The sequence below is a fragment of the Astyanax mexicanus genome, chromosome 25, assembly GCF_023375975.1.
Source record: "Astyanax mexicanus isolate ESR-SI-001 chromosome 25, AstMex3_surface, whole genome shotgun sequence".
NCBI classification, from domain to species: domain Eukaryota; kingdom Metazoa; phylum Chordata; class Actinopteri; order Characiformes; family Acestrorhamphidae; genus Astyanax; species Astyanax mexicanus.
The window spans coordinates 6,997,852-7,019,179 of NC_064432.1; the positions used below are offsets into that span (position 1 = coordinate 6,997,852).

The 21,328-nt window shown below is 38.0% G+C and overlaps 1 protein-coding gene across 1 annotated transcript; it reads right to left on the minus strand.

The window, feature by feature from the left end:
* Window positions 1-352: 352 nt before the first annotated feature.
* pgm2 (phosphoglucomutase 2) lies at window positions 353-20,613 on the minus strand. Its single transcript, XM_049472455.1, has 13 exons — window positions 20,419-20,613; window positions 15,730-15,897; window positions 14,723-14,914; window positions 12,362-12,445; window positions 11,941-12,134; window positions 10,741-10,930; window positions 9,590-9,687; window positions 9,288-9,471; window positions 8,011-8,104; window positions 6,815-6,944; window positions 6,466-6,655; window positions 5,268-5,401; window positions 353-4,102 (listed from the first exon to the last, which is right to left on the minus strand). Exons 1-13 carry the CDS (start codon window positions 20,491-20,493, stop codon window positions 3,997-3,999), a joined length of 1,839 nt encoding a protein of 612 aa, XP_049328412.1. The 5' UTR covers window positions 20,494-20,613; the 3' UTR covers window positions 353-3,996.
* Window positions 20,614-21,328: the final 715 nt, after the last annotated feature.

The window sequence follows — 21,328 nt, forward strand, 5'->3', positions numbered from 1 at the left end:
TTACTACTACTAATAGTTTTTGTTTGATATGTCTATATAAATCTTGTATAACTTTAAAATGTATCTCAAACAATTGCTGTACATCTTCTATTGTGTTATATAAAATACATTTAGATATAATTATCTTCTTATGGGCCCACACTGAGCTTCATTAGATGTGTTTGGGGTGTTTTGGATAGTGACAAGCTAGCTAGCTGCATAGCTTTAACTAAAATGAATATTTATGAACAGCCACCACAGCAGAATTTGTAATATTTGTAATATTTCTGAATAACCGTGACATGTTTTTATACGATAGGTAACAAAAAAATCACACACAGCACGCACACATAAATAACCAATGAGCTCCAAGTCTTACTGCATGTTGCTGTTTATTAAGGCAAAGTAAACAGTAATCTCCATTAAAAGCATCACAGTAGGGCCTCATCATCATCATCAATATGGAGGCCAGTATGCTCTGTAACTATTTGGCAAACAGAAGTATACCTGTACATTTAACACAGAACTAGAGTCATTAAACAACACAGAGTCTGGCTGGTGCTAAAATAAACTGGTGCACAGTTACAGCACAGTGGTAAAGTAGTCCGTTTTATTCTTTAGGCAAGTTATCGGCTAACACAGAACTTTCCCATAACGTTAGATTCTGGTTCCCCCAGTGTAGTTTTTAGGGAACCGTTTATTAACGTAAAAAACATGTTCTATTTTAAGAAGAATTCACACAGAGAACAAGCAGACAGTCTTTTGATAAATAAACAAAGGTTAAGGCTAAGTTAGCTCAGCTAACAGTACTATCCTAGCCCTGTACAGCTCGTACTACTCTGGCTCGTACTACTGGAAAACAAACCGTTTGTGAAAGAGTAGTGAACTGATAAACTGTTAGCAAGCATGATCGGCGACGTGTAGAGATAAGTCTGTCAGGATGTTTTAGGGAACAAACAAAAAAAAATATTTTCTGAACATTCTGTGAACCAACAATTGCATCACTTTATCAGTGATATTTTATTCAGAAATGTTCCTCAGTGGCGCTGTTTTACTCATACATTTACCTAATAAAATTTAAACAGAGAAATGTACGAGTCTTTTGGTAAATGGCAAATAGGGCTGCAGGATATTGAAAAAAAAATTGACAGTGCAATTTTTTCTGACGATATATTTTGCGATATTAAACAATGCATGACCCGTGACGTCACCAGTCCCACCCCCACCAGACCGACAGAAAACTGAGTCAGAGCTTTATATCTCACGCTTTAGTAACATTCTCGCAAGGTTTTCCCATGATCCAGTTAGAAAGAAAAGTGTAGAACAACAGTTACTCTGCTAATCTGGTTCTCTAGAGATTTTAATCGTTTTTAAACGTTATGTGAACTTTAGGTTAACGTTACTAGAATTATTACCCACAACAAAACTACAAAAATGATCTACTTGCAAACCAAAAACATTCCTGGAGATCCAATCAAAGGGCAATCAAAAACTTACGTGTCCAGAATGTTTTAAGGACCAAAATCTGTTCTAGGGACCAACAATCAACAATTGTATCACTGTAGCAGTGCTATTTTAATCATAGATCATCCTCAGTAGCGCTGTTTTATCATACATTTACCTCAGCAGTGCTCCTCAAGTCATATGTAATTAAAATTAAGACAAAAAAATGTCAGACAGTCATCTGGTAATTCATGTGGAAAACAGACAGTTTGTGAAAAAGTAGTAAACTGATGCCAAGCTTTATACGAAAAAGTGTAAAGTCAAGTCAAACCTTCAGGAAAAAAAACAATCAAAGGCTACCGAAAAGGAATGTTCCCAGAGGTTTTCGGAGACCAAAAACTCAAATTTACTTTAATTTTAGAAGTGATATTTTAATCATAAAGGTTCCTCAGTAGCGCTGTTTTACTCACATATTAGCTAATACGTTCAAGCTCAAGTAACGGTACTAGCCTAGTCCTGTACAGCTTTTCTTGGAAAACAACTAATGTTTTGCTGGGTTAAAACAGACAACAGGTGATCCAGTCAGACTCATTAAAATCGGTTAAAACAAGAATTAGTACTTTTAGCTTAAAATCAAGTTATTTTTAGTGATATTCTGGGTATTCTGACGTTATAACGTTATTCTGATGTTATAATTATAAATTGCACACCTGCATATGTTTATTAAACAGAGCCTAACCGATATGAATGTTTCAGCCAAAATCAATTTTAGAAGTTAAAAATGCTGTTAACTTACAATTCATGGCCACACCCACAACTAATTTCATTGGTCACTGACAGTTCAAGGCTTGAGAGAGAGGGTGGTTTAATGGTTTGAGCAATGCAGTCCTGATGAGTAAAAGTCTTTCCCTTGGCTCCCAGCACCATCTATAAAAATACAGTATCTTATATATAAATTTTTTATTATACCTTTTCACAGGAGAACACTTTAGATATCATACTTTGATAAAGTGCCCATGTGACTTGTTAGTGTCATATTGTTAAATATGGGCTGTGACCGAAATGGCTCCCTATTTACTAGTTAGGGCACTATTGAGTATGTCAGCCATTTTTCTTTGAGTGTCCGAATCTTAAGGGGGGGGTCGAACGTGATTTTGAGGGCACTAAAAACTCCCATAATGCATCATGATTTATAGTAAACTTTGCTGCTTACTAAGCGAGCGAAATGTGTCCCAAAATGCATTGCGGGTCTCGCTACTAAGCAACAGACAGCCTGAAGAAACGGAGAGGAAATAGCTAAAGGTTTGTCACATGTAGCTTGTTTTAACACCGTAAACATGCAGACTACATTCAGATATCCTCACCACTAAACGGTGGAAGAACTAGCGCTGTGGTTAGCCGCTAATGCTAATGCTGCTGCACCCAGCCTTAGTGCTGGAGAAACTTCGCTAAAAAAAAACCTCACCTTTATAACACTTTGATTTAGTGGAGTGGCTTTACTACTCCTTATTACCTGACTGGTAGAATTCATACACTCACAGACTTTAATTTTTGGAAAATTAAAGGATTTTAAGTGCACCTTATTGTCCGAAAAATACGGTACTTTATTTAAATTGTATCAAAGTTTCATATCTTCAGTGTTCTACCATTATGAAGTATAATAAAATATTTACTGAAATCTGAAGGGTGTACTTACTTTTGTAAAATACTGTAGATATTTTCAAGTAAATAACAATGAAATCACAATCCAGAATTAAATTCAGTTTGGTTAAAATATTTTTTACTGTAGTTGTTGGAAATTTGGAATGACCAGTTTGCAAAGGACAGTGAGAAAGAAATATTAAAAATCAAGTGGAAAAACAAACATTAAGAAAAATCGATTTGCGTCACAGTCTGTAGCTCTTAATTCTTTTACATTGTACCCTTTTTTTTACTCTTTACACATAATTTAAATTAATATTAAAAAGCTAACATTGTCCAGATTTAAAATGCATATTTATAATTAGAATTTGTCATCAGGCTGGAAAAGACACATTTTAGTACTGTTTAGAACCAGGCGTGTACAATACAGTGCAGTGTACTACAGTACAGTGTAGATTAATACAGTGTTGGTTTGGTTCTGTACTTTTCCCCTTTTTTGAACCTTTTGGCACCAACCTGATCAAAATCCACAATGAGGAAACAGGGAATAGAAAATTAAAAATAAGACTGAGTGTATTCTACAGATAAAGCACATTAAGATCAGGCTGAAAAACACAGAAGTATTCTTTAAACAGGGAACTCGTTGTGCAGTAAGTGGGCTAATTTAACGTATTTGTTAAGATGGTCATTATCATTAGTCTCCCTAGTGCAGGTCATCTGAGAGGGGACTTTAAAAGACTGGTAATGTGATGCAGAAAAGCAGGAATGTCAAACCCATCTGTTCATTAAAACAGAAAACCCAACTCAACAGCAGATTCCAGAGTAGAGTTTGGGTGCATTAAAACAAAGAAACGAATAAAAAGGGATTTGTAAATATCAGAGGTAGAAGCTGATTCTGGATTGTTACTTGATGAATATGAGCTCTTTTGTATTCTATGAATCCGGACGAGGGGCGAGGTTGTTCTTCTCAGGCTGGAAGAAATTCTCCACGATGGCGTCAACCAAACTATCCAGCTCAGCCTTCAACTGATTCAGATCACTGAGAGAGAGAGAGAGAGAGAGAGAGAGAGTAATAAAAGGTAAGAAATATATAAATAATGAAAAAGAGTGAGGGAGACATAGAGATAGAGAGAAAGGGGGGAGTAAGAAACAAGAAAGAAAGAAAGAAAGAAAGAAAGAAAAAGAGGAAGAGAAAGAGAGACAGATAAAGAAAGAAAAACAGAGTGACCAAGAGTGAAAGAGAAAGAAAAAAGAAGAGAGTGAGGGAGAGAGAGATAAGGGAAAATAGAGGGGGAGAGGCAAAAAAAGAGGGAAAATAACAAAAAAAGGGAGAAAAAAAAATAATAAGAGAGAGGAAACGAAGAGAGAAAGAGAGTAAGAGGGGCAGAGAGAAAGGAAGAGCAATAAAAGGTAAATATAGAAATATAAAAGAAATATAGAAATAATGAAAAAGAGTGAGAGAGAGAAAAAGAAACAAGGAGGACAAAGGAGGAGACAAAGGAGGAGAGGAATAAAAGTGAAGAAAAAGAGGAGTAAAAGAGAGAGGAGAAAAATAAAGAAAAAAGAAAGAGTAAGAGAGAGAGAGAGTGAGTAAAGAGTGAAAGAAAAAGAGGAAGAGAGACAGATAAAGAAAGAAAAAAAGAAAAAAGAGAGAAAGAGCAAGAGTGTGTGAGAGAGAGAGAGAGAGAGAGAGAGAGAGAGAGAGAACAGACATAAAATGAAAAACATACCCTGAACAAAGAGGAAATATTTTTAATAATGCCCCACATATGAACGGAAATGAGAACGCCCAAAAACATCTGCTCAGAAAAGATGGAATAAACAAGTAGTAGTGCTGTACTGAGTACTGTAATGGGCTAAAAGATGCACTCTTGAGAGGGGGATCCGGTTAGTGGTTTTAAAAGTCTTTATTCTCTATTCTTTACAAGACGCGTTAGTCTTACACGTTCTACAAATCTATGAGTTTTGTCTTAGTTGAAAAGTTTCCCTCTCTAATAACCACCCCACCTTATCTGGAACGTGATGGATGGAGCGCAAACCATCATTCCTGAGAACACAGTTAGTTCCACTGCTAAATGCATGTTTATTTATCTGTTCCAGAAAAAAAAATAAAAAAAGAGTTCTATTCTGTGAACACTGAGGGCTTCATGACGCTCTGAATAATTTTATGGAATTACATACATACTCATAAATCTCATACACACCTGTTTCCTGGAGCAGCACACAGCTCAGTGTAGTACTTAATCTTGGGTTCAGTGCCGCTGGTCCTCATTGTGGCCACGCCCCCATTAGCAAAGGTAAAGGTGATCATCTGACTGCTCTTACTGGTGGGAAGGATCTGAGGCAGAGAAAATTAGATGTAAAATAAACATTTAAAGGATTATATTTTCTGCAGTAACTCGTAACGATATCAGGATCTATCATCAGAATTGTAGGACTTTATTCTCAAAGTGAACTGTTTCTATTTGGGCCACAAAACAGTTCACTTTCAGAGTAAAGTCCTAAAATTACAAGATTAAAGTCGTAATATTATAATACTGAGGTCATATTATTACGAGAGAATAAAGTAGTAGTATTTTAAGGGAAATGTAGTCCTAACTGCTTGGGCTGCTGTTTACGAACCAAGCACAGAGGGAGGGAAAGGAGCATTTTCTGCTCATGATCTGTTACAGGGCTGCTGTGATTATCATCAGTTATTCACATTTATAAGCTAAACTCGCAGCTAAGGTTACTACGTCATCTAGCTCGCCGCTAATGTTAGCTAGCTTGCTGCTAACCTTAGTTCTCTCACTGGTAACGTAGCTAATGTCGCTAAATGTTATGTTAGCATGTAGCTAACTCACCGCTAATGTTACTATACTATGTTAGCTAGCTCTCCATTAGTCTTAGTTCTCTACAACAGTAATGTAGCTAGATAACTCACTGCTTATGTTACTATGTTAGCCAGTTCTCTGCTTTTTCCACTGGCATGAAAAAGTAATATCTACATCAAATATACAGTAAATTTGAGACAATTTCAGACCTTAATAAAACGGATTTTAATACTTTTTAAGGACCTGCAGGAACCCTGATAATTATAGTCAATTCCAGTCATAAATAAATGAAAATGACCCATTTAGTAAGCATTTAGGCATTTAAGGAGGAAAAGAAATCTGAATAAGACACTGGTGACAAATTTAAATCAAGCTTCTGGCCCCTTTTTAAAATTTTCAATTTTTCCAGAAAATACAATTATATTATATTTAATATATTTTTGGAATTATATTTAAAAGCAGAAAATTTTAAAAATATTATTTTTTCATTTTCCGATTTTGGATTTTTAAATTGAAAATCAAAAGAACAAACGATGAATGATGAACGAACTGGGAACAGGAGCATATGTGATCAGGCACACGCACTCACAGCCTTGTTATCGGACTGGTTGCTGTCGTAGCCCGTGGTCAGGTCTCGGACTGCGGTGACGGAGAAACCCCGGCACTCTTTAGGGTACGAGTTCTCCCCCTCGTAGTTCCTCAGACGCTCAAACAGCTGCTTGATGGTGTTCTGGTCGTGGCAGATGAAGTAGGAGTTCTTGGTGATGTGGTAGCCATACCTGCATAAACAGGGAGACAGAAGTAAGGGACGTTCAGCTGAAGCTACTGCAGCACAGGGGGTTCTTTAAGTGTGGAAGAACACCAGTCTATACAAATGTTAATTAATTAATTGAAAAAAAAAAAAAATAATGATGTTGCAGATATAGTATATGACTCACTCATCATAGATACATTTGAGTTGCTGAGACAAGGAGGTGTTTTTGGTTGCCAGGTACGATACCAACTCCCCTGCAATAGCTGCTGCGCTGACCCCGTCCTTATCCAGCACGGCCGGACTGCACATGTAGCCTGTTGAAACAGAATTTGACGATATATTGCAACATTGTAACATGTACATTAATTATCAGTACTTGTGACAGAATGTCCTAACTTTTTTATCTGACAAAAATGTACATCACAGTATTTTTATTATTTTATTTTTGTATTGTTTTTATTTGCATGACTGTAACTGAGTTACTCTACTGTTAGGAGTACATATAATATAAAACATTAAGGCTTTAAACCAAAGCTTTGATTAGTATTGTGTTTACTTCATTAACAGAATCAGACTTCATTAACAGAAAAACAGCTGAAGAATTTAAACGATAGACCTTAAAAAGATACACCAACAATTTTTACATGGCTTCCTTTGCAAAACTTAAATATTTTAAAGACCTCCTTCTGCTAGAATCCACTTTTTCTTATTCTTTGTGAAATACTGTAGGTCTCTCTATGTTATATATGCATGCTGCATATGAAACTGTTCTTCAGCCTCCCTTGCCTGCAGTACCTTAGAAAAGAAAATGTTCATAAAAACAAGTTGGATGTTGGACCCTGAGGCTCTCGCGTCTACTGTCTGGCCAGACTGATGGAAGTTTCTGAAGTCAGCTCTTCTCCATCCACCACCCACCACAGATCAGCTGCTCATCATGCATCCAAGCCATTAGTGGCGCTGCTATACTCCTGAATATATACAAATGTGGATGTATAAAAGACTTTTTAAATATAATTTAAAAGCCATTTGACCAGTGGTAGGATGGTTCCCCCTTAAATGTGAGTCTTGGTCCTCCCAGGGTTTCTTCCTCCTCCTGCAGCTCTGAGGGAGTTTTTCCTTGCCTCCGCGCTCACTGGGGGTTCTGTATTCTGTATTTTCTATGTTTAATGTTCTGCCTGATTCTTTGTCCTGTAATCATGTTTCTGTAAAGCTGCTTTGTGCCAACACCAGTTGTAAAAAGCGCTATACAAATAAATTTCATTTGATTTGAAGTTGATCAGAGCGTCGGCCAGTCTCTGCTCGCGCTGCAGTGCAGCATTTATAACATTTCGTAATAAACTGTATAAGGGGGTAAAGGTGTGTGCGCATGTATTATCATACCAATGGCCTCCTCAAATGCAAACAGCACAGTCTTGCCCTGATCCAGTAGCTGCTTTCCTCTATTTCCCATCCATTTAAACCCAGTCAGAGTTTCCTACAGAGAGAGAAAAGAAATCAATAAATACATGTTAATAATTGTTTCATATGTGCATTTAGTCATAACTAAAAGTCATTACAGGTCACAAAACACATTTTCAAACAGTAAAACATTTAAACACGATCCTGCAGCCCAAATGATCCAAAAGGCTCACTCTAAACTGCAGATTTTTTTTTTTTTTATCATTATGGTCATGTTTGTCTTTGCAATAACAAAATATTAATATTCAAATCAGTGTATCTTCTTTTACTGGTGTTTGAACTTTTTTGAATACGTTTGCATATTTCTTTTATCGTGATATGCACCATATTAGCAGGTTTTGGCTAAAACACACACTGCCAAAAAAATCAATCTTAGCACGTGAAAGTATCTAATTTCAAGGAAATTAATCTTATTTTCTTTTCCAATAAGACACTTTTCTTAAAAAGCATTGTGTAAGTGTAAGATTGTTAAGCTTATTTTAGGAATAATTATATTATTATTATTTTCTTACTTAGTCATTTGAACTCAAAATAAGCACAAAAAGTCACCAGTCAAGTTATTCTGACTCCAAGTTTGTGTCCAAATTTAAGCCAGAAAATAAAGTTTACTTTATTTTACTCATTTTGAGACTTATTGTGATTATAGTTTATTTTAAGAAATCTTACAAAATCCCTATCCAGACGGGATTCGTTTCTCTGGGGGACGTCTGTAAAATATTTCACACTTCTACTCAGTGATAAAACTCTTGTATCTGGACTGCAATTGAAAAAACAGGAGGACCAGTGAGGTTTTTTTTTTAAGGTTTTTTCAGTCACATGACATCGCGTTCAGTAGCTCTTCCATTTCCACTCGCTGTTGTGTTTAGGCGAGGTCATGAAACTCAAGAGACGTGAGTCTGGACTGGATTAAAATTACAGGAGGACCACGGAGTTCAGAGAAAAACTAGATAATTCAGCCTGTAAGTTTCTCAGAGGACAGACTGTGAGAAAAACATGTACATTGTCGTTTCGGACAGAAATAAAATCACAGAGGATCCCAATAAAAGAGAATATTACCTCTAAGAAACTAATCCTGTCTGGAAAGTTTTATTTAGCAGATTTTTTTTTTTTGCTTTATTTAAGCATTTACGTCTCAATTTACATATATTTTGTCAGTACAGCCCCTATAGTTAAAGTGTAGGTTGAAAGTACAGGTGTACCTCAAAGTGAAAGCCCTCTTTGAGAGCGATGGCACGGAGGATTTTGGATGAAACGGTGCTGGCCAACATGTAGAGGTCCTTCACTGCGGCTTTTTTTTCCCCATGCTGCTGCTTCCAGCACTGAAACACCCACCAGCCCAGCAAAGCTCCCAGTTCATTACCAGAGAACACCTTCCACTCACCACTGCAACGTCAGAGAGAGAAAAACAGACATAACAAAACATCTTAACAGTCATAACAATCAGTTTCAGTTAAAACAACACTCAAACTCTCACATCTGCACCCCACACACTCTCACAAACCTCGGCTGCTTCTCAGCTACGGCCAGTCTGTCTGCGTCAGGGTCGTTGGCAAAAACCACAGTCGCTCCTTCTTTGTCAGCAAGCGCAAAGGACAGGTTCTACAAGCACACATACATAAAAAATCCATATCATCATGATAGCAGCCTATTTTGTATTTAATTTGCTATTTACTGTAAAATTTAATAGGTACAATATTTTTTAGCACTATAAGGTGCACTTAAAATCCTTTAATTTTCCAAAAATCCTCAGTGCACCTTATACAACATCAGCAGATGACATGTCTCTCCATAAAACCATCACTGATCATCAGTAAATTTTACATTTTATTTGTAAATCAAGGGATCAGAGCTTGGGGAAGAGTGAGAAGAGAGAGACACGCAGTCCAAGCTGCTTGAGGTCTAGTGTGAAGTTTCCACCAATCAGTGATGGTTTGGAGAGACATGTCTGTCAGCTGCTGGTGTTGATCCACTGTGTTTTATTATCAAGTCTAAAGTCAGTGCAGTGATGTGGATTTCATTTTCCAGCAGGACTTGGCACACTGCCCACACTGCCAAAAGTACTGAATGGGCTTATGTCATTTTCAAATTTTCTGAGACACTGATTTTTGGGTTTTCATTAGCTGTCATCAACAATCATCAACATTCAGGGTTCATACACTTCTTAATCTATACATTTCCATTATTTTTTTCAATAATTTTCCAAATTTGTCTTCAAGGCAAACTTTATGACCATTCGGTTTTTAAAACACTGATGCAGACATGGACAATAAAACCAAAAATCAACTAAAACTATAATTAAAATTGATTATAGTAGGATTAAAATGAATCGGACACACAATCTTTAATAATAAAATATGTGTCTGATTCTAAATGCTCCATTGTGTAGAGCTAAATTACTGAATTAACTCTGAGCTGATTTATTTGTTAGCTCAAAATAAATTTTCTCCATTGATAAATAGAAACATGTGATTTTTCCAAAACTTATCCAGGCCTGGAAATTGCTATTTTATAAATATAAAAAATAATAAACGCTTAAAGTAGATCACTGTGTGTGTTTAATACATCTATATAATATATGAGTTCACATTTTAAACTGAATTACTAAAATAAAGTCACTTCTCAATGATATTCTAATTGTGTGTGTGTGTTTACCAGCACTCCAGCTCCTTCCTCAGGGTTGGGGTACTCCACAGTGGGGAAATCTGGGTCAGGATCTTTCTGCTCCTCGACTGCATACGGAGCTCGAAGGTCAAAAGCCTTAAAAGCAGCCTGAACGAATACGTGACCCACACCGTGAACTGAGGTGTGTACGATCTTCACCTCTGATTGCTTGTTAATCTCTCTGAAACACAGTAATATTAAACAGTATTATTACATTTTAAATATTAACAATGATGATATTAAACAAAGTTTTTCTATTGTTTTTCTTTCAGAAGCAAAACCTTGCTTTAAAAAAACAAACAAAAAAAACAAACAGTAGAAGATGATGTCAATTCCAAAACCACAAAACTGTTACATCACAGTCTTGACAGGTCAACACTGACTTTACATACACTCAGCAGCCATTGCCAGAATAATTTCACGCCTAAACCAAACCAATGATACTTTGAAAAAAGTGAGACAGTAAAGCCACTCCACTAAAATACAGCTTTATACAGGAGTTTCAGTTTATTTCTCTAGCACCAAGGCTGGAGTAGCATTAGCATTAGCCACTTACAGTGCTAGCTATTTCCCCGTTCAGAGGTGAGTATTATCGGCCTGTAGTCTGCTCCAAACCCCGGCTAGCGCTGCTGGAGCAGCATTAGCATCACCAGCTAACCGCGCTAGCTATTTCCCCGTTCAGAGGTGAGTATTATCGGCCTGTAGTCTGCTCCTAACCCTGGCTAGCGCTGCTGGAGCAGCATTAGCATCACCAGCTAACCGCGCTAGCTATTTTCCCGTTCAAGAGTCTGCTTCTAACCCTGGCTAGAACTTCTGGAGCAATTAGCCGCTAATGCTCCATCCTAAGTGCTGGAGAAATTTGGGATTCTAAGCTTACTGTAAATAAACAGAAGAGCTTTACTCACCTAAATTCAACCTAAATTCTCAAGACAGAAATCTGTGTAGATTAACACCCAGTGCTTGTTTGATTTTAAAAGAAAGTCTTTTTTTTATTACAGTTTTGTTTACTCAGCTTAGCTTTCCTTAACTTAGTTATACGTTCATTGATAGTGCGCCTTATAGTGCGGAAAATACAGTAGTTATGTGGTGTGGCGCAAGAACACCTCTAAAGAGGCTACAAGCTAATCCTACTGGAATAATGCAGTTATTTGGTGTAAGGACACTTTATTAGCAGCTGAACTCTAAGACTACCTATGAAGGCAGTGCTGTTGTATGGCCTGTAGGTATTCTCTGTGTATGTCCTGATAGGGGTCTTTCAGCAGGGGGCTCTGAGAGGCCGCGGTGGTGTCCCAGGACTCAGGCCAGGGCTCGAGATTCTTCTCTATGGATGCTGCGATTCCCTTATCGTGAGGGGGGATGATCTGAGCTCCGTTCTCCCAATAGACCTGAGAAAAACACACACACACATACATACACAACATAACTAGGGCTGTTCTTTTTGTGTTTGCATAAAATGTATAAAACAGCCCCACAGTTTAGATAAGCTGTTGTTTAATACTGAAGTTAAATTGCTTAGAGTTTATATAAATTCATTTCATTTAGCACATATTCTGCCTGTTAGTGAGTAAAAGCACTGCATTTATTTTGTAAGATATAAAAGCTTAAGCTGTACCTTGTATCCATTGTCCTGTTTGGGGTTATGGGAGGCGGTCACCATAATACCAGCGCACAGACCCAGGTGAGACACAGTGAAGGGCTGAGAATAAAAAAAAATAAAAAAAAAAGAAGGAAAAACTAGCATGTTAGCAATGTTAGCAACATAAACAACAAGTGCATGTTTTTATATTTAATTCTCTCATTACATCGTGTTTTTTATTTTATTTTAAAATGTCTAGTTGTGGTCTCTAGTATGAATGAATGCTCTATGAGCCATCTGTGAGGTGTTTGTGAGCCATTAGTGGTCTCTGAAGAAAGACAGGATTTGGGCTCTTGCTCATGAATATTTATACATGCAAACATATCACCTATGATTGGCTAACACCACTGCAGCAGAGAACACCTACCTACCTCTACTCCCACATTAAATTTTACAGCTCTAAAACTCAAAAGACAAAATGTTTTCAGAGATACAGCCTTAGTTATAAAGATATAGCACTACAGAGTGCTAGATAATGTTAACCTTTAAACTTCACTTCCCAGAGTCCCCTCTATATCATAAAATCTGACACAAACGGCACCAACTTTGACCGGTGTTCTGTCGAGTTGAGCTACCTTGTCAAATCGCGCTTCCCTTGTTTTTATTTAAGGTATCGGTAAAACGCAGAATCAACCGAAGATCCGATTTAAACCTACAGTTACTCACACAAGATAGTTAACGTTAACTAGCTGCTGTAAACAGAGCTGTAAGTCTTCTCTTTAGCTAATAAGACTTGCTATAGTCTAGCTTCAGCTGTCTGTGGGCTTTCCCAAGCCAAGATGGGCGAGGCCATAAATACTATTTCACAAGTTGAAGAGTAGACAAGGTTGCTTATTTTCTGATCAACTCGTATTTCTGAGGATTTTCTTTTACTAGCTACTGCAGACAATGGAGACTGAAGAACAGTTTTGTGCAACATCAAATACAAACTCAGAGGGACCTACTGTATTTCAAACAAAGAACAAAAAAAAGTGGATTTTAGTGGAAGGAGACCTTTAAAGAATAAAATTAATATTGTGAGCTATACTGGGATGTCACATTATTCATATTGTCTTTATTATTTCGATTTACTTCATCCAGAACACTTTCTACTGCTCTCCAGTGTGCATGTGTCGTGCACATGATCAGGTGATGCCAGCTCTGTGACCAATCAGTACTGGTTTGGTTGACAGGTCCTAATTCAGCCTCTGGAGAGCACGGGGTCAGTAGGGCAGCAGATCTTTATGGAAGAATATGATGAAAACTCTCAGCTATGAGCAAGCATTTTTCCAGTATTTACTTTTCTATCTGTGAAAAGTCAAAAGCAGCATGACCTCCGGCCAAAATCCTGCACAAACACAAAGCTTATGTAATGATGGGTGACGTGGGGATTGTCACTAGAATGTTACTAGAACCCTAGAAAATGATAGAAATAGGCACAGAAAAAGACTGAACTACACTGGGAGAGCTTTCAGGCGAGAGCCAAGACCGACAGGGAGGCAAAAACATCATAAAAATCAGTTAAACATGATGGTGGTAGTATGGTGGTCGCTATGTGTGGCAGAAAAAGTAACTTGCTGCTCATCCCCCTGAAAACACCATTCTCACTGTGAAACATGGTGGTGGCAGCCTCAAGTGGGGATGCTTTTCTTCAGCAGAGACAGGGAAGCTGGTCAGAGTTGATGGGAAGATGGATGGAGCTGAATAATACAGGCCAATCTTAAAGAAAAACCTGTTGGAGGCTGCAAAAGATCTTCCAGCAAGACAACGACCCTAAACATACAGCCAGAGCTACAGTGCAATGATTTAGATCAGATTAGAATGGCCCAATCAAAGTCCTAAAGACCTAAATCCCATTAAGGTTCTGTGGCTAGACATGAAAATTGCTGTTTACAGAGGCTCTACATCCAACCTGGCAGAGCTTGAGCTATAATAGCAGTGAAAGATGGCTCTATTAAGTATTGATATACTTAATAAACACAAAAATAGAACTGGAACCCAAGTATTAATATCAGAAACCTGGCAAAAGTCCCATTTTTTTCCTTAAATATGTTTAAAACAATCTGTGACTGATTTTGATAAATTGCATGTCATGTCACAGTTAAACACTACCGAGTCCGAGTAGCCACTGAGACAGAGTACATTTCAGCACATGCTACACTGTTTAATGTGTGAGTGTAACTGATGACAGCGGAGTTGATCATTGGTGAACAAACACTCAGACAGAAGCTCGCTCTTACACAAACACTTCTCTGTCTGTTCACACTGCAGGGCTCAAGTTTCAGGTGAGGAAATTCGGATTCGTCTGCTTGCATATAAAGGTCAGATAAGGGGTGGGACAGACCTCGGCATACGTACCACATACGGCGTAGGAGTAAAGACAGAGAAGAGGTAAACAGGAACTCCTCGGCTGGTGAGGACGGCGGCGGCGAGCGAGGCAAAGCGCTTACTGCTTCCCCCGCTAGCTGTGTGCTCACGAGCATCAAAGCCAATCACCACTCCTCGCTCCTTCAGGTCTGTGAAACACTGCTCTAGATACCGACAGAAACCCTGAGAGAGGGAAAGAAAGAGAAATGAACAGTTGCTTAAAATACACTGTATGATCCACCAACATGGATTCTGAGTTTTGCTAAAACCATATCATATACTAGTGCATCAAAAAAAAAAATAATTTGAATATCATTGAAACGTTCCTTTTTTTTAATAATTCAGTTCAAAATGTGAAACTCAAATATTATATAGATGTATTACATACAGAGTGATCCATTTTAAGCCTTTTTTGCTTTTGTAGTTGAGGATTATTATGGCTTACAGCCAACGAAATCCCAAAAATCAATGTCTCAGAAAATTAGAACACTACATAAGACTAATTGATACGTTTGGCAATGTGGGCAGTGTGCCAAGTCCTGCTGGAAAATAAAATCCTCATTTTCACTGACTCCACTCAACTGCACTGACTTTAGACTTCATAGTAAAACACAGTGGATCAATACCAGCAGATGACATGTCTCTCCAAACCATCACTGATCATCAGTAAATTTTACATTTCATTTGAAAATCAAGTCTGGAGGAAGGCTTTTCTTCCTATGAATATGAACCTGTGGACACCAAAATAAGTACTATATGTCTTAATATATAAATTAATCCTCTCCTTTTCACAGTAACTTGTTTTTAGTATTGTTTTCCTTCCCTATCTGGGCTGTTTCTGTTTGTGTGATTGTAATATTTGTCACAACAATTGTTAACACAAAAATATAGAGGGAGAAAAGTCAGGCCTTTTTTTTTTTTTTTTTTTTTTTTTTTTTTTAACAGCAACATAATGTAAATGAAAGTAATAAAACCCATATGGGGACACTGTCTCTCACCTGTGTGGTCTGTATGATAGTCAGGTCGTTCATTCTAGACACTCCAGGTCCCATGGCAGCTCTCAGTCCCGCTGTTCCGAACTCCATCCGAGCACCGAAACATTTCTTCAGCTCGTCTATCGCACCGTTCTTCACCATCTCTCGAACGCAGGCTGCTGTCTTGGCGTTCTATTAATCAGACAATCAGATAGGATAAAAAGGCAGGACACATGTTAGGATATTATATGCTGTGAGGCTTCAACTCTTATAGGAAGGCTTTCCACAAGGTTTAGGAGTATTTTTCCACACCACAAACTCACTCATTTAGGCCTATATGGACCTTGCTTTGTGAACTGGTGTGCAGTCATTCATGTTGCAACAGGAAGGAGTCATCCTTAAACTCCTTAAACTGTCCCTACAAAGTTAGGAGCATGAAATTGTCCAAAATCTCTTGGTATGTTAAAGTATTAAGAGTTCCCTTCACTGGAACTAAGGGTCCGAGCCCAACTCCTGAAAAACAACGCCACACCATAATAATAGTAATAATAACCCCCCCTCCACCAAACTTTACACCTGTAAAGGTCACTCCAGAGAACACTTCTCCACTGCTGTTGAGTTCAGCTGCGTCTGATGCTTTGTGATGTAAGGTTTTAATGCAGGTAATTGGCTATGGGAAGCCATTGCATGAAGCTCTCTAAACACTTTCCCATCCATCCATCCATCCATCCATCCAGCCATCCATCCAGCCATTGTACTTGAAGCAGCCCAAAGTGGTAAACTGGATGACCTCAGAAAAACATCTGCTTGCATTGAAATATTAAGAACTGAAATCTATAAAAGTTTCCTGCATCTGTAATTTTCCTAACATTAAAATAGTTAGTGTTTAGTTTTTTCCCGTTAGAACCTGTACGTTAGCTACACTTCAGTTCTTCAGTCACTCTCAGAACTACAGTTTTATAATTAATAACATCAGTTTTAGTGGTCCTACAGTAAAACCCTGTGGAACGCCACAAGATCTGCTCTATCAACAGTTGTCCTACAGTTTCTGCACTACAGTTAATAGGTAGGTACAATAAATAAGGTAAAAACTAAGCGTAGTTCACTGATTGGCTCTTAGGCGATTCTGAGATTCTCAGTAGGATAAAATACTGTATTACCAAAAACAATAACCAATCATATAACTCAAAGACTGTAAACGTTCACAACTCTGCTTTCATTGACTTACTGACAATTTGGTTTTAAAGGTTTCTCTCTATAGTTAAAGGATTGAAGCAAAAAAAAAATCCTAGGGCAATTCTTGGCCACAAAGCTCTACTTACTGGCTGACATGGTTCACCCACACCATGTGAGGGACAATCAGTCTCCACTTTGCTCAGCCTGAAGGAAGATATACGAGTCCTTGTCATCTTGTCATCCTCTATCTATGCAGTTACAGATCATGATGAACCTAGATAATCTGGTTTAGAAGATGTGGGGACACTAAACTCTAATGGCTGACCTGTGGAGTTGACCCACACCATGTGAGGAACAACCAGTCTTGTCCACCTCACAAAGAGGCCTTGTGCATTTGACATCTACGCAGTCACAGGTCATAATGAATCTAGAGAGTAATCAATAGTGATCGACTGATATGGGTTTTTTTGATTGCCGATGCTGATCCGTGTTTATACTGATCGACTGATATGGTTTTTTTTTTGATTGCCGATGCTGATCCGTGTTTATATAAACAGCAGTAGTGGCCGATGGATAATATGTAAACTACTAAAATATGGTAATAATACTAATAAACAAGACACAAAACTACTGAACTGAATATTTATTTTGCACAGTCTGCTCTTCTTTGCTCTTTCTGCAGTTTACTAGATAAAAAAAACAAGGAAAAATAAAAAATTTCAATGCACTTAACATACACAAGCAGATAGCAGCATCACTATGGGCCGAAGCCGATAATCTTAAAAAATGTCAAAAAATCAGCCCGATTAATTGGCCAGCTGACATATCGGTCGATCAACAGTCACAAATGCATTTTATATTATGTCTAACTTTTGCTATCACCCTTATGATGTAATCCAGAAGATCTTTATCTCTACAGTTTTAACTGTTAGACAGCATGACTGGTGCATACACTCACTGACAAAAACTTTATGGCAAATTTTTCAAAATGACCATCATTCTTTTTGTCTCATTCCAATGATAAGCCACCCCTCAAAACTGTAGTCAAATGGCAAAATGTCTAAGTGCATTATAGAGGCATAGTTAAGTAGTCAATGATCTCTCATCAAGAGGTACGCTACCCAAAAATATACATTTTTTAAATTCTCCCATTTCTCCCAATTTAGCTAGGCGATTGTCCCACCCATTCCACTTTTACTCAGCTGTATAATCCCCCAATCACTAGCAATGCCACAACACCAGGAGGGTAAAGACACATGTGAAGTCAATCACCGCCTCTTTTCGAACTGCTGCTGATGCAATATTGCTGAGTAGCATCACAGCGCACTCGGATAAAAACAGCAGCGACTCTAATTCAATACATCAGCTCACAGATGGAGCCTTGTGCTGATCCACATCACCATTTGGAGTAATGAGGGGAAAGAGCACCATCTACACACCCAGAGAGAGCAAGAATAATTGTGCTCTTTCAGGGCTCTGGCAGCTAATGGCAAGCTGCATGACCAAGATTCGAACCAGCAATCTCCCAAGGATAGTTGCAGCCCTTGAAACTGCTGGACCACTCAAGACTTTCCTGACTTCCCTTTTTGTGGCGCTCAACAAAACCACACAGCCCATACAACACAGGTCAAGATGGACATTCCCTAGAAACCTCAGAGTTGTATTGATTCATACATTCTCATCACCACTCAAGTCTGCCACTACTTGAAACACTAATAGCTTATTAACTCAAATTAGGAAAAGTCACCAGATTTTTCTTTCCATTTTTATTTCGGTTAATCAGTTGCCTCCCATTTCCGTTTACAGCCAATGAATGACTTTCACGTGTCCGAGGTAGGGGAGGTCAGGCAGGCCAGCACGCCACTCCAATTACTACTACAATTGGACAGTTTTACTACTACCACTACTATTACTACTACAGAACTGGACTGGTAGTAGACAGAGCTGAGGAGTGAATGACTATGGAAAATACTATGAAGGTCCACTGTGGGCAGTACACATCTTCTTACACTGGTTCCAGTGTACCGGAACCTAATAAAGAGGAAGTCAGTCAGAACTGAAGGGAGGGAGCTAGAGGGAGAGGCAGAGTGCAATCTCTACCTAAAGTTATGAAACCAGCAATTCAGTTATCTGTGGATATCCTAAGTTTATTCATCAAATTTAAACAGTGGGGCAAACCAAGGTCCAGAAAATAAAAAAATAATGAATTGGCTACAGAACTTTTTCCAGTTTTATATCTAAATTTCTGCAACATTAAAAATTCACATTCTTTTTTATGTGCCCTGCACTTTATACATACAACAAACATTTTGCTTATTTCTTCTTTATATATATAAAAAATAAAATAAATAAAAAATAATAGAGTTGAACCAGAAACCTTATTAATAAGGAGACAGGCCACTGACTGCTGTATGAATGAATATGAATTTCTCATAACCAGGGGTATGTAAAGACCCGGGGCGCAATCTAGTTAATTATAGGATTTTTTTTTTTTTTTGGAAACAGATTTTTTTTTAAGAATTCCTAGCCATTTTTCTAAATAATAAATACTAAATATTTTTGGTTTGTGGACCTTTTGGTGAAAAAATGTTGACTGTTGACGACGCATTTAATACAATTTGTTACTTTGATTTTCTGTTAAAAGCAGTGTTTTCATTTTGTTTCCTGCTCTCATTTACCATTATTTATCTACTAAAAACATATATATTTCCAGTATAATTTATTTTGCTTTAATCCTGGATATATGTAGATATTTGGAGTGCATTATTAGTATCATAACATTCTGGATCATTGACTTCTGTTACAAATCTGATAAAAATCTTATTTTTAATATCTCAGTTAGGGTTGTGCCATATCATATAGAATGCTATAATTCAGTGTTTTGTCATATCGCCAAAAATACCATGAAACATTGTGATATTATTTTAGGGCCATATCGCCCTAGCAAAAACATTAAACAATATTTATCACTAGTCAGTCAGAGGCAGATATTTAAAGTGTTAAAGTTATAAAATGAGCAATTCTGGGGAAGTCTTTAACGTTTTATCTGTGGATATACTGAGTGTATTGGTCATATTTAGACAGCGAAGACAAATAAACATTTGTTAATGTTAGAGAGCTGTTTTAACTGCTGTATATAGTGAAATGGCAAGTCCAGGTCCAGAAAGTAAAACTCCGCTCCAGGATTTTGCTGCTCAGCCGAGCCATTCGAGCAGTTGGAAAGTACAAAATCCCGGGGCGGATTTTTATTTTCTGGACATGGCTTTGCCATTTCAGTACACACACAGCATTTAAAACAACTCTCTAACATTTAAAAATGATTATTTCAGCTCCTAACTCTACTAAATTCGTCTGTAATGTAATTTAAAGCCTGTAATTGATATATTTAAGCGGAATGGAGATAAAAATGAGCAGAAACCTGACGCTAGCTATCGTTAGCTAACTCTCACAGCAGAGCCTCAGCTGTTAACTTAGCTCCGTGGCTCACGTTAGGTTAACTCTCTCTCCGTGTTTAAAAAGCGTTTAAACCGCGCTCACCCGGTCAAACTCCAACCACTGTCTGATGGCAGTGTCCAGCCCCGGGTCTCCGGTGGTCTCCGCGCCGTTCTCCATGCTGCTGGGCAGGTGTTGAGGTCTGAAAGTCTGGGGTAAAGGACGGGAAACCGGTAGCTCAGCCTCTCAGTCTCACGGTCTCTCAGTCTGTCAGTCAGACTTGGAGGCGCCGCTGCCATCTATGTAATGCTGCAGGCCGGAGCCCAAGTGGGCGTGGCTAAAGGGCGGAGCATGTGTCAATCATTGTCGACTGCAGCCAATCAGATACTACACTTTTGTTGTCAATCACTTTTTGTTAAGCCAATCCTCAGACAGACCAAGCTGTCCATCATTTTTACTGCAATCAATCACCTTAACAGATCTGTTAAAAGAATGCGGAAACTGCGTTGCTACTGGTTAAACGTAGCGCGATTTAAACTTCGAGCGCTCAGCGTGAGTGGGCGTGGCCAGGAAGACGCTACGCTAGCTCGTGCTGCAACCCGATTGACTGGTGGATTGTGACGTGAAAAAAATAAATTAATATAAAAAAAAATCAATATCAGTTAAAATATTTTTTTCCTACCCTGTAAATGAATACTGAAGTCATCCAGACCTCCATATATGAAGAATCCCATAAGAAATAATGAAGTAAACCCTAAAAGAGGCTTCCTTTCCTAGGGCAGTCCTGATGAGTGCCAGTTTCATCATAACATTTTTAATGGTCTTTGCGACTGCACTTGAGGATACTTAAGTTCTTGAAATGCTTTCTCTTTACTTGTTACTAGTTGAGTAGTTCCTGCCATAATATGGATTAGAGCAGGGGTTTCTCAACTGGTCAACTAGCCCGGGACCTGCTCATTTGGCTTGTAAGCGCTGAATCATTGCTAGGTTACCTGTATGTGGTGGAGTAATACAT

Excerpts from the sequence above, each read along its gene's own strand:
- pgm2 (XM_049472455.1), bottom strand. The coding sequence starts at position 20,493 with ATGGAGAACGGCGCGGAGACCACCGGAGACCCGGGGCTGGACACTGCC. Across the intron at positions 15,898-20,418 it reads AGTGGTTGGAGTTTGACCGG|AACGCCAAGACAGCAGCCTG; the intron begins GTGAGCGCGGTT and ends TCTGATTAATAG. Across the intron at positions 5,402-6,465 it reads ACCAGTCCGATAACAAGGCT|ATCCTTCCCACCAGTAAGAG; the intron begins GTGAGTGCGTGT and ends TCTCTGCCTCAG.